This window comes from Carlito syrichta, unplaced genomic scaffold (genome assembly GCF_000164805.1).
Source record: "Carlito syrichta isolate Samal-C Ts95f unplaced genomic scaffold, Tarsius_syrichta-2.0.1 Scaffold302521, whole genome shotgun sequence".
In the NCBI taxonomy this organism is placed as follows: Eukaryota; Metazoa; Chordata; class Mammalia; order Primates; family Tarsiidae; genus Carlito; species Carlito syrichta.
Window position 1 is genome coordinate 80,554 of NW_007246617.1, and position 13,743 is coordinate 94,296.

The window sequence follows — 13,743 nt, forward strand, 5'->3', positions numbered from 1 at the left end:
TAGTAAGATACTCAAGAAATGTTTCCTGAATGAGTGACTGCATGAATGAATGAACTATAAATGGAGTATGTGTTTGAATTCACTCACTTACGTAAGGTCAATATAAGAACCCTGACCCTTCCTGGAATGGCATATTAACTCATGAAGCCAGTTTTTTTTTTCCTACTTGTCTCCCTCTAGGTATGGTTGCACCCAAACCATGCTGGAATAATTAAAACTAGAAACAGATGAGTTGACCTTTTGAATCACAGGTCCTTCCCAGTCCCTAAAGCTGCAGTTATGGAACAATAGAGCTGGCCTGAATTAACTGGAGAGGGGGGGAGGAGTGAGACAAATTCTGCCCCCAGTAGACACCAGTTTTTCTACACCATCCGTCAGGCTTGAGCACAGATGGGATGGAGTCCAGGCCTAAAAATACATCAGCTCTAGGTGACATCAGAGCTGTGTTTTTTCATGTCTAACTCACTCCAGATGGAAGAGAGATCATTTGACTAGCAGTGTTCAGAGCAGGCAGAGAAACTTATATTATACTAGGAGTAAAGATAGGGGTGAAAGGCCACTGTGGATTTCCTAATCAATAAAAATGAACTCTGATAGAAATTTCAATAAAGGATCCAGCATAAACATCCATGTCACCATTACTGTAAATTCTTATTTACTGAGTGCCCAATAAATGCTAGTCTCTTCTCAGAGCATTTAATTAACATTATTCTGTATCTGCAAAGGACTAAGGAATGCTTGCCATGATAGTTTTTTGCCAGTCACCCAGCCAGAACATAACGTGAACTTCCACGAATATTCTAAAGCATAATTAAGAACAGACTTCAGGCTAAGTACAAGCATCCTTGATTAATGTTTTCCTCACTGGTAGTCACCCTCCCTGCAAGCTTCCCACCAACTAGGAAGGTAGAGAAGCAGGATAAAAAAAGAGTCAAGGTGCAGTCACAAACATTTAAGTAGTGGTACTCCAGAGATGCTTGGAAGTGGCAATAAATATCAGGTGGTGGGCTGTTATGAATGGAGTGGTAGTAAGCTGCCTGGTCCATCTCCTGGTCCCTCCCTGGACAACTGTTCTTATTCAGCCTTTAAGCTTTGGGGTAAGTGGTACACAGGAGCTGTGGAACTTTGAAGAGCTACTTGGTTGTACAGTTACCTTTCAAGTGAGAATCTTATTTTGTATAATGGAGCACTTTGGGACTTCAGGGCTAGTAGGCACTCGCTGGTTGAGTAGACATTTGAGAGAATTATTGTTATAGCTGAATTTTGTAAATAGCCACTGACCTACTGGTATAGAGAAAAGTGAAAATGAATATCAGGTTAGTTAAAAAGCATGCAAACACTAGGCTACACTACTGGCAGTTAGGTGACAACCGGTCTAGTCTTAGTATCTTTTTTTGCGGTTTCCTTCCCTCTCCTTTCCCACCCTCTCCAATCTTCTTTCAAAGCTCAAGGTTTGAGGCAGTGATCAAGCTCCATGGCATAAGAATTGGTGTTCCTCATGATGCTCTCCACCAGCATGACAGGCTTGGGATTTCTTCCAGCAAAGCAAGAGAGCCAGGTGCAGATCAACATGGCTGCAGCTGCTCCACCTCCAGCACAATAATAGGCCCAGCCGAGCCGACAGGTACCTATGAGAACAGGGACAGAGACATGAGGGTTAAGTTGTCTTCTCATACATTCTCCTTAGTAGCAAACTAGAAGCGATTCTAGAAATTATAGTCTTCATACATTCTCCTTGGGATGCTGTGGTTAGCGTGAGAATAAGAAACCGTGAATGCATCTGGCCTTTTCATTTCCTCCTTTGATGACTACTGGTCTTTGCTTTAGTAAGAGGTTATAAGATTTTATATTTGACACTGGATACCAGATCTACTACCAGGGGGAGAGAGGGCTTACTAAAAGCCCAAACCTCACCTACATGCAATTTACTTATGTAGTAAAACTGTACATTTGTCACACAACTCTAAAATAAAATAAAAGAAAATGGAAAAAAAACACAAAATTTTATTTTTCTATTAGAGTAGGAATCTGGGGGTAATGTGGATGATGATTATGCAGTGATGCTAATGACAATGATAACAAGAACAACTTGATTAGGTGTCAAGCATTATGCTAAGCTTTTTATGCACGTATCCCATTGATCATTACAGTATTCATCTCAGATAGGTACTCTTATTACCCCTGTTTTACAGCGGAGTCACAGGTTAAGTTCATTGTAAAAAATCACACAGCTAGAAAGTGGTAGCTTGTCGTGACTCCAAAGCCCAACACTTTTAACACTCTGATATACTACTGTACATAGGCTACTTTCAAAGAGCCATATCCTGAATTAGCAGGAGATTTGACTGGCAAAATCAAATTCCTTCCCCCTTACTATATGTCTCGATCGATCCTAACCCTATCCTTTCAACACCCAGGAAAGAAATATGCATTGGAATCAAAGCCAACTTTCTAGGGGGGTAATTTCAGTTTGAAAAGTAATGGAAAAGGCACCTGCTCAAAACATCCATCCTACCGCCTGCCGTTCTATCAGAGGTAGATTCCTTTGTTTGAAGGATTAGTGGTTTTTTTCAGTGATCCTTCAGAAAATGTCAGTGACCAGAGAAAGAAGGGCTATTATTTAATGAGGTATTAGAGTAACTAACAGTTAAATAAAGTGCTTAAACAAACAGAATTTCAGAAATTGTAGTAGGTGCCCAGTTATACAAAATAATGGAGAGAACCTGAGATGAGAGGTAGGCAGCAACTTTACCCACCTCAAAGTCTTGCAGAAAGCTAGTCCTGACTACAGCCAGTTGAGGATGTTAATACTAATCTTTATGACAATCTTTTTGAAAGGCTAAATTCAGTCAAATAACTACTTATTTTTATTCAGATCGTGCCCAGTGAATCTTAATTTTCCTTTTAATTGACTAGTTTGTGTGTCATAGAAAAGAGTCTAAGATGGCCACAAGTAGGCTACTTTGCTTTTCCATTTAGGCCAGTCTAATTGATCCCAAATTTCCCACCTCAGAAATAGTCTTTCCACCACCAAGTCATCACTCATGTTGTCGCTCCTGCCAGAAACACCTTCTCTCTATTATTCACCAATTCAAATTTTCTTCAGAACACTATTCAGGACTTGGCACCTATAGGAAGTTTTCTTTGACTCACTCCAGTGGGCTCAAGTCACCTATACCAAGTAGCCCTCTAGGAGTTCATCTGTACACTCCATACACAAATGTACTGGTTGGGAAAAACAAAGGGAAAAAGATTTGAATTTCACATTTTTATCTGTCCTTTTTTCTCTTCTATATTGTTGGCTCAACAGTACAGTTGCAGTTATTCTTTTCTTGATGAGGTTTCACGTGCTCTGTCCACAGTGGGTACAATTTCAGTGTGTGTGATTTAGTCTGGCCGTACTTTGAAGCTGGGTATGCTTGAGTTTTCAACCTGCAATGCCCAAAACTATGGCTTAAATTTTGAATTAAAGTGTGCAAAACCAGCTAATGTAGTACCTTATTTGTTTCTGGAATATGTCATGATCCTTTCCAACAAAGTCCTATGTACTGTTGACTTTGCCTAAAATGTTTATTGCATGTGCAAGTGTACACATATACTTCCTATCAGTCTGTGTTCAATGTTCAATCATTCTTCAGAGCTCAGCTCCATCATCAAACCCTCAGTAAAGTTTTTCCTGACCTTTCTGTGTCAAATTCCCTCATCAGAGTCTCTCATAGTGCCATGTACCTTCCTTCTGTACTTGAATAGATGAATGGATCCTGTATCCCCTCTCATGACAAGTGTCAAGTGTTAGTCCTTCAGAGGAAACAATACTTTACCAATAGACCTGGGCAGTCATATAACTTCCAGAACTGCTGTGGTCTCACCCTAAACAGTTATGAAAGACAGACTGAAACAGCTATGAAAACAATGCAAACCTCAGAAAGAGAAAGGCTAGATTTGAAAGAGAAGCCTCCTTAGAGAAAGGAATCCAGCTATGACCAAAATGGCCTCAACATGAACAGCAATGGTGAATTCTGAAAAGACTGAACTGGAGAACATCATGTAGAGGCTAGCCGCCAAAAGATCTATATCCCCCTCTTTGTTGCATCACCTCCTAGACACACACACATGTACTCACTTACTCAAAGTAGAAGGTTTTTTACAATGCTTTGGGATTCATAGAGTGAAAACTCTGGAGACTGGCAAACTTTCAATTTCTGCCATCATTAGGAGAAAGAATGCAGATTTTATTGCATCCACTTCACAAACTGGAATATGAGCCTCAGGTGATAGCTCTAGGAACTCTCAGAAGCAGAGAAGTACAGGCAGAGTTCCAGACCAAATTTCTTTACTCCCAATCCAGCGATCTGCCCTCTACTGGTTTTTTCATGCTCCTCTAACCATTTTCCTTTTACAGTCACCTTGATCTATAAGCCCTGAAGAGAGGACTCTTAAATTAAGGTCTAATAGACTCACCTGAGCTTCTCCTCTAGCCCCCCCCCCCTTCAAAATCTCCGGCACTCACATGGCAGAGTAGACAGGAGTCATCTCTGTGGGTAGGGGAGTGGGGAGGGCACTGCTGAACTACTTCATCCTCTCCAGCTTATTCCCAATCTAGTCTAGACATGGCATCAGAAGTCTCATTCTGTTCATCAGGTCATCTTCTCATTTGAGGAGCAAGGATATTTCTATTAGTAAATGAACTCTGGGACTGGAGAAAGACTTGTTACTCTAAATGAAAAGAATAAGTGCAGAGCATGCCATTACCTCTAAAGCCTTAGGCAGAAAGAAAGCTGACAGAGTGGGCAGCTCCAGCATGAAGAGCTGGCTACAAAGACCTCAATAAACCTTACTGAAGTCAGAACCGGGTGTCAAAAGGCTAGGCGTCAACACCAAAGTGCTCTATTGCCTCCTAAGTGCATTGTGAATTTCCTCTCACAGGGACACTCCTGCTAGGCCTCTGAACAGTATCTAAGTCCCACGGTGCTGCCATACAGGAAACCCATCTTCTGTCTAAACCTTTTTCCACAACCCCACCTGTTATCTGCCCGAGGGAATAGAGAGATTATATCACTGGCCTGGCAAAAAGAAAAAGCAGCATTTTAAAGATTACCTTTCCACTTAGAGAGTCACTGTCAGTACTCAGCTATTTCACATAAAGCTTAGATTCTGGTCTGATGGCCTAGAGAAAAAAACCTTCTACGGAAGGGTGCAAAAGCAGGGAGCAATGGCAATGTGCTGCTACACTTTGCCTCCAGTCATTTTGTAGTGAAGTCTCATGGACCATCACTAATCCCTAAATTGCATTCTTTAAAGTACTGTTGATCCTTGCATTTATCTGACAAACGTGTAATAAGTACTGACTACATGCTGGACATTTTTAACACACAATCTCATTTGATTCTTACAGCAGCCATGATTCTTTCCATTTACAGTGGAAGAAACTGAGTTTTGGAAAGGTAAGTGACTTGGTTAACTATAAGTGTCAGAGTTGAAATTTGATTGCAACACCTAACTCACAGCCCATGATCATCCACTTCAACCATGCCAGTAGCACAAAGCTAAGGACACAAATCACTATAGTCCAAGTTTTATGAGCATGTACAGTACCTTAAACCAATCACTTCACCTTTCTGATCCTCAGTTTTCTTTAAGTGGAACAAATTTTACTGAAGATATTTCTAAAAGTCCCTTCCAATTCAAATTTTCCACTGTACTATGACTATAAGCACTTTAAGAGATATATGTGTAAAATACTAAAGGAACATCCAGGGAAGGAGGAATTGTTTGCCCCTGGGAGAATTCAGGCTCAGGTAAGACTTTATAGAGGACACATTTCAATTTGGCTTTAGTAGCGGGAAGTAGGCATTCCAGGAGGAGGGAGTGGTTGGCATGAGCAAAGTTATATGAGTGAGAAAGCAGATGACATGTTTCAGAGACAGCATAACATTCAGAGTTGTTTCAAAAAAGGAGTGGTAGTTGGCAAAATAATAAGCTGAATCTACATTAGGAGGGGCCAAGAAATCTGTCATTTCTCCCACAAGCAGTGGGGAACAATCGAAAGTTTCAGACCAGGGGATGATATGCTAGAGCAAGGTTTTTCAACCTTGGCACTATTGACATTTTGTGCTGGAAAATTATTTGGTGTGTGTGTATGGGAGTGTCCTACACATTGTAGCCCTCTGGCCTCTACCTACTAGATGTCCACAGCAATTTTTTACTCCTCCCACCAAGTTGTAAAAATAAAAAAAATGCCACCAGACATTTGCCAAGTGTCCCCTGTGTTGGGGGGAAGGAGGTTGCTTCCCATTGAGAACCACTATACTAGAGGTATGGTTTAAAAATAGTAACCTGAAAGCTCTGTGTCAAAGAGATTGGAGGCGTGTGGAGGTCATAGGCAGAGAGGCCAAGGACACTGCCATATATACACCAATACATAAAACAGTACCCCACAAGAAAAAATTATTTGGTCAAAAACGTCACTATTCTTGAGGTTGAGCAACCTTCACCTAGATGGGGACCAGATATTTGTACTTCAAATTCCCTCAAAATGAATCTTGATGACTGAAAGATTAGACCAACAGAGTGAAATTGCCTCTCTTCAGAATGGCCACACATGGTCATTCTTTTTTTTTTTTTTTGAGTTGGAGTCTCACTCCGTCGCCCAGACTGGAGTGCAGTGGCCGCTCCCGGCCACCGCATCCTCGACCTGCTGGGCTCCAGCGATCCTTTCGCCTCAGCCTTCCGAGTAGCCGGAATTATAGGCATGCACTACCATGCCCAGCTGACTTTTTGATTTATTGTAGAGATGAGATCTCGCCTGCCCAGGCGGGTCTCGATCCCGCGGGCTCAGGTCAAGGTCATTCTTGACCTAGGAAGCAGACAGGGACTGAGGCATGGTCAGCCTTGAGCATTCTGATATGTTACCCCTGAAAAGCTGGGGAATGTCAGGCAGAGAAATCTTACAAGTTATTGAGGAAAAAGCATTGATCTCCCAGGAGTCAAAAGACTGGAATCTTTGAAGAAATGTTTTAATCCCAGTAAGTCTAAGCTCTCTCATCCTTCAAATAAAGAAAAATGATTACGTACATGACTAAAGACAGGGCACTAGGACCAGATGAGTTCTTGAAGTCCCATGAGAAATAGCCAGGCTCACTGCTGCCTTGCCTTCAGATTGAATGCACTGACTCTGAGTCTCCACAGTAGAATTGTTCAAGAGCCCATGTCCTCAGAAAATACTGCAGTGAGCTGACATCACACCTAGAAATTTCTCTGTATTCATGCATGGGTGTCTGTGAAGAAAAAGATTGGGTGGCAGGATAGGGGGTGAAAAGAGGTTCTAACTACAAATTAGCTTTATGCAAAACTTCTGGATGAGCCCTAAGAGAAACATGTTCCTTTTTGTGTTCTTCTGTACCATCTCTAACACTCTTATCTGTGAGTCACTCTATTCCAGTGTTGACTTTGCTGTGACAGGATTCCTCATAAAAGTTATTAAATCATCACTCAGCAGTGGGCCTGACATTTAAATCAAGACATGTTGCTTTTATTCCAAGTTGCAAATCAAATTGGTTTGGAGTTTGACTCTGTTTCCTTTGATTCAGCATTGTTATGTTTTACGGCCCTACTAAAAAATTGTCACTGGTTGCCACTTAAACTAATCACCCTCCACAGAGCACCATTCCTATGTCTTTCAGAGGAGTGGCCTTGGGTCAGCTGTCACTGCATCGTGATGAGCTACTAGGAGGATTTAGCCCCAAACTAATGCTTGTGGTGGGGTCTAGCATTGGTGTGGGCATCAAAGTTAAAAACCAAAGTAGCACAGAATCTGACAGTGAGACTCCCCCTTTGGGGGCATAGTCAGAATGCCAGCTTAGAAGTCAAGAATGCTGGGGAAATGATCCAAGGAAAGGCAGAAAATAATGTTGAAAAAAAGGCATATAATGAGAGTGATGTAAGTCTGCCTTTTGAGCTTCCTGAGTCTTCTCTTCCAGAGAATCATCTGATAGAATCCAAGGCCCCTGAAAGGTTGAAGGAAGAGTAAGGGAAGGAGGAATATAGCAGGCATACAATGACAACAAACACCCTGAAACCAAGTAGGGCTAGATGAAATGTAATGAAACTTTTAGATATATGAAGATTTAACTTAACATGAATGTTGCCAGCAGTCAAATTCTGTGAGCTGTTACTCTAGAAAAGGACATGTTTATGACTCAAGAATAGTTATAAAAGGCCCTAAATATTGGTGTGATAAGGGAGAGGCTGATGGGGAGAGGATAAGAATTGTGAAGTAGCTTAGAACTTCAGAGTGGGGTAAGAAGGGATAAAGCTGTTTGAATAATGTGAATAGTTCGGGGGTATATATAGAGAGGTTATAGTCCTGTACAAAGATGAAGTCCAAAATATATGAATTCTTAGAGTCAAAAGATTGGAGGTATTTCAGGTAAGGGGAGAGAGAACAATATTAGCATCTGGATTTTTTTTTCACCTAATATATTTCAATAATCAGAAAATTTGAGAGATACTGCTTTGGCCTTAGATGGCAAAGTAAGAGAAGAAGTGACCTCAAGGATATAGAGGACCTAAAATGGAAACCTGCATATCATCCTCAACCTCACCCCTCAGTGTAGAGGAACAGGACAGATAATGCAGAGACTTCTGTATGGGAGACCTAAGGGCCTTCACAGTCTTCCCCATATCAAGCCAAGCTGCCTATACTGGGCCCTGAGGACAAGACACAATGCTACAAAGAGACACCTAAGAATCTTTGGGAATTTAATAGAGTATGAGGGGAAAGAGCAGAGAGAGATCAAAGAAGAAAAAGAGACTAAAGGAGAATCAATGGGATAGATGGAACAAGATTAGAACACGAGAGATAAATATCATGATACATGGGGACTGAGAGGTGGGGGTGATTACCAGACCTCTTCCTAGTGAGGGTATTTATCGTCCAAAACAGACCTAGCTCAGGAAAACCAGCCATTCTTTCGATCACTGTGGAACCATATAAATTCATGAAACCCGGCAACAATCCATCTCCCAAACCAGTTTGGTGTGAAGGATAGGGTAAGGAAGAGGGAGGGTTGCTATTTGCTGACTCAGAATATGTTTGCCATGGGGACCTGGATTTTGTATTAGCAGGAGCAGTAGAGATTTGGAAGGAGTTAGTGACCTCATCTATTTGGAGACATACTGCAGATTTGGGGGTCTTACTAGGTAGTGACTTAAAAATATTTTCAATGCAGCCAAGCTAAATGATCAGGGAACGTTCTTTGTTAGGTTCTGCAAACAGAGATGAATAATCTTCAAAGATAAAGCAAAGCCAATGAATTCAAGAGCAATTTCCAAACATGCTACCACCCCCACCATGGCCCCCAGTAAAAAAAAAAAAAAAAAAAGACAGCCAAAGCTATGAGAACAACTCTTTTCTCACTCTCTAGGCTGGGTGTGAGTGTCAACAGCAGCCCAGATTGGAGGCCCAGAACCTACTGAAGATTCCATAAAGTTGCCAGGCGCCCTTGCCAGAGAAGAAGAAGGGAGGAAATCCCTCTGAAAACTGCATTTGTTCAGGTAGACATGCTATTTCTGGTAACCACTTTTGGCCCAGTTAGGTCTGCTAGGGACATAGTATATTCTGAGTTTTCACCTTCATTTCAGTTCAACCCAGTGTTCAAAAGGGTTGAGGAAGACCAGGGCACTTCCTAGAAAGTCAAGGCAGCAGTCAATGAGGAACCAAGTCCTCATGGTGACAGAATGCCCTGATTTGGCTGATTCTTTTTCTCTCTCACACACTTCTACCAAGCAAATTGAGTCCTTCTATTGAACTTCCTTGCCACTATTGAGCATTAACTTCTGAATTTTTTTCATGCTTTGCCAATCTGTATTTCCTATTTATATCATTTCTTACACAGCCATCCTGAGTTTTAACTACTTTACTCATCTTTTTCTTCAATGGAGGTAAGCTTGTCTCTGGTCAAGTTAAATTGTGATTCTGGGTCTTCCCCCCAACCTGCCTCTATAAAAACTTCTATGTCACCCATGTTACCTTTTGTACAGACCATCAGCTACACTTGGAGCAGCTTTTCAGAAGAACTTTGGACACTCTCCTCAAGAAACTAAGTCAAAACCTAGCTAACCAAATATTGGATCTCAATACTGGACCTCTTTGATTCAGCAGGAACTCTCTAGGTCACTTAAGCTCTAGGAAATTGGCACCTCTTCTCTAATGTGTGCTCAATAGCCCTCTGCTTGCTTCCACTTGAACTTTATCAGCTAATTAAGTATGAAACTGGAATAGTAATAGCTAATATTGGTCAAATGCTACTACCTGCCAGGCACTGTAGTAAGTTCTTTAAATATGTTCTCACATAGGTCATAGATTAATAAACTAGATGAGTATATTGGCAGAGACAGAAGTAGGATAAACATACAGACTATGAGTGTGACAAGTACTATGATATAGAGTGCTACAAGGATACAGATGAGGGGAATCACATCCAGTTGAAAGGAGATAAGCAGTTTCCAAGGGAAAGTAAGAAGTTAACTAGGTAAGGAAGGGGAGAAGGGTATTCCTAGCAAAGGGAATAACACATGTGAAGTTGCAAAGGTGTGGAGGACCATGGTCTGTTCGGGGCAGCTGGACAAGAGAAGAAGATAGAGTAGTAATGAAAGTGAGTCCCTGGAAGACTTTGCTATAGAGTCTGGACTTTATCCTGAAGGCAATGGGGAACCACAGCTACAGAAGGAGAATGACATCAGATTGGCATTTTGGAATGTTACTTTGGCCACAAAATGGGAGACAGATCAAAGGGGTGGTGTGCAATGTCTTTGGGGAGGAGAGAGAGAGAGAGAGACAGAAAAAGAGAGAAAGAGTGAGTGAGTCAGGGACCGTTTTCAGTAATCTAGATGAGAATTGATATTAAGAGAAAGAACAGAGTCTAGAGTTCTCACTGCGTGTCGTAGCCTCATGACAGTAATTTACTCCTGACAACACTACACATTTGGGATTGATATCATTGCAGTTGTATTTGTTACATAATATATATGAGGGTGCCAAAAAATTATACACATTTTAAGAGATGTTATCTACATATTACTTTGTGAAGTTGAATTGAATTACAGAAGCAACATGTAGTATGACGTCCACACAACCGTGCTTCCGCCGTTTCTTTAACTGTCCTGCCTGTCACATGGTGACGCTAGCATTCATTTTATTAACACCAACTTATGAGCAAATGTCATACTTAAAATATGTATACATTTTTGTTACCCCTGTGTGTGTGTATGTGCGTTTGTGTAAAATGTTTCCTCAAATAAACTACAAGCTCCTTGAAGACTAGATCTTTGATGAATTATTCTCATTTTTACAGTGCATTATTCAGCATCTTGTATTTGGTGAATGTCCATAATAAGTTCATTAAGTGACTATCATTTGTTTTTTACATAATCCTTGAATACTCAAGAATTTCAGAAAACCAGACCTGCAAGGTAACCTACCTCAGGACTCAGAAGTGCATGCTCCCTCATTCCAGCCATTAAATTAGCCCCATACCTGCAATGCCAGCATTGAACATTAGCTATTTCCATCCATGCTCCACCAGCCAACAGATTGACACTATAGAGACTTTTCTGTGGTTCAAGTTCCCTGGGTAATAACATATGTCACAAATAATACTGCTCAATCTGAGTGTAGTGCTTTATATATTTTTTGAGTTGGAATCTCACTCTGCCACCCAGGCTGGAGTGGCAAAATTAAAAGGTTCACTGCAGCCTCGACCTCCTGGGCTCATGCGATCCTTCTAACTCCTCCTCCCAACTATCTGAGACTACAGGCATGTGCCACCACACTCATCTAATTTTTATTGTTTTGTAGCAATGAGGTCTCAGTATATTGCCCAGGTTGATCGCGAACTCCTGGGCTCAAGCAATACTCTCACTTTAGCCTCCCAAAGTCCTGGGATTACAGAAGTAAGTCACTGCACGTAGCCTATAATTTATAAGGATCTCCTTCATTCATTATCTCATTTATTCCTCTTTAATTTGTTTTATTCATCCATCAGGTTCCAGCCAGAGGCAGGAATATTATTATAGAGGAAGGAATTGAGTAGCCAGATGAAGTGTCTGACCAATGTCCACCATTAGACAGACAGTATAGAGCCTGGGCCCAGACTTGTGTGTGTTCAGGAAATCAGTATGGTGTAGGGAAAAGAGTTCAGAATGAGAGTTACAGGGAACTATGTTTTAAGCCATGTCTTGTCACAAACTGAACCTCTTGGGCAAGTCATTTAATCTTTCTGAGTTCCAGTTCCCCTATGGGTAAAATGGAAGTGATGCCACCTACCTCACAGAGCAGTTGTGAAGGTCAAATGAGACGATACATATAAAGTACTCAGAACAGTGCCTAGAATAATTATTACTTCTCAGCTCCATTTTCTCTCAGTCAAACACTCTGGCAACTGTTCTGCTAGTTCCCAAAAGTGACTGGGAGAGCTTTAAAAAATACAGACTCCTAGGCCCCACTCAAGATCTATAAGATTAGTATGTCTGGAGAGAGGGCCGAGGTGATACTAATGTACAGCTCTGTGGTGAGTCACCTGAACTAAACCATATCATTAGTCCACACCGGTCTAGCTTTTAGAGGAACCGTGAAGGGAATCAACATTTATTGAGAATCTACAATGTGCCTGATGCAGTGCGAGAGACTTGTACTTGAAAGATACATTTGTCTCTTCTTCACAATTTTTGACAGTTTGCCTAGGAGGGGCTTGGCGACAAAGGTTTGAAAAAGTCATATGACCCAGACTTTCACTCCTATAATTCTAACCTCTCCAGGGAATTGCTCCTAGGATTTGCAGTTGTCCCTGGTTTTCCTCCTGTTGTCTGCCTTTGAAACTCTCTTCATTTTATTTAAATAAATAAATAAATAAATAAATAAATAAATAAATAAATACCTTCTGGGTTATCTAACTTCTATTAATAACAATAGTAATCATATTCACCATTGTTAGCATTTATTGGGTGCAGACCTTGTATTACTTAATATTTCATTTCATCCCCCTGAGAGCCCTGTGAAATGGGTGCTACAGTATTAGCATCCCGATTTTTAAAATATCTAAGCCTGGTGCGGTGGCTCACACCAGTAATCTCAGCACTTTGGGAGGTTGAGGTAGGAGGATTGCTTGAGACCAAGAATGCAAGACAAGCCTGGGAAACAAAGCAAAACCTCGTCTCTACAAAAGATAGAAACCATTAGCCAGTCATGGCAGTGCATGCCTGTAGTCCCATCTACTCGGGAGGCTAAGGTGAGAGGAATGCTTGAGCCCAGGAGGTAGAGGCTGTCACTGCACACTCTACAGCCTAGATGAGAGTGGGACTCTGACTCAAAAAAGGGGGGGGGTCTGCTTTTTAAACAATGGCTTATGATAAAGTATTATTCTACAGTAGACATGGAAAGATAAACACTCAACTAGGGTAAAGAAGGAAAAAGAAGCCAACACCAAGGTTTATAGAGGAATTCCAGTGGGCGAAATGGATGCAAGGAAATTAAATGTGATTTGCAATCTTTTTTCTTTCTTTTTTTGTAGCTTTAGGGTGTACAAATAATTTTTGGTTACATGGATGCGTTGTATAGTGACAAAGAAGTCTGGGCTTTAAATCTACCCATCACCTCCACCTGTACACATTGTATCTGATAAAGACCTGAGGCAGAACTCAAAAAGCAACAAAGAACAGAATAAATTCTCCTGACTTTCCTGCCAT

At 41.2% G+C, this 13,743-nt stretch overlaps 1 protein-coding gene across 1 annotated transcript in view; it reads right to left on the reverse strand.

Moving 5' to 3' along the window:
* Positions 1-1,166: 1,166 nt before the first annotated feature.
* LHFPL1 (LHFPL tetraspan subfamily member 1) overlaps positions 1,167-13,743 on the reverse strand; it is a 46,068-nt gene continuing 33,491 nt past the window's right edge. Inside the window, exon 4 of the mRNA XM_008056786.1 lies at positions 1,167-1,628. Coding sequence (XP_008054977.1) covers positions 1,447-1,628 — 182 coding nt within the window. The 3' untranslated portion in view covers positions 1,167-1,446. The remainder of the gene's footprint in view (positions 1,629-13,743) is intronic.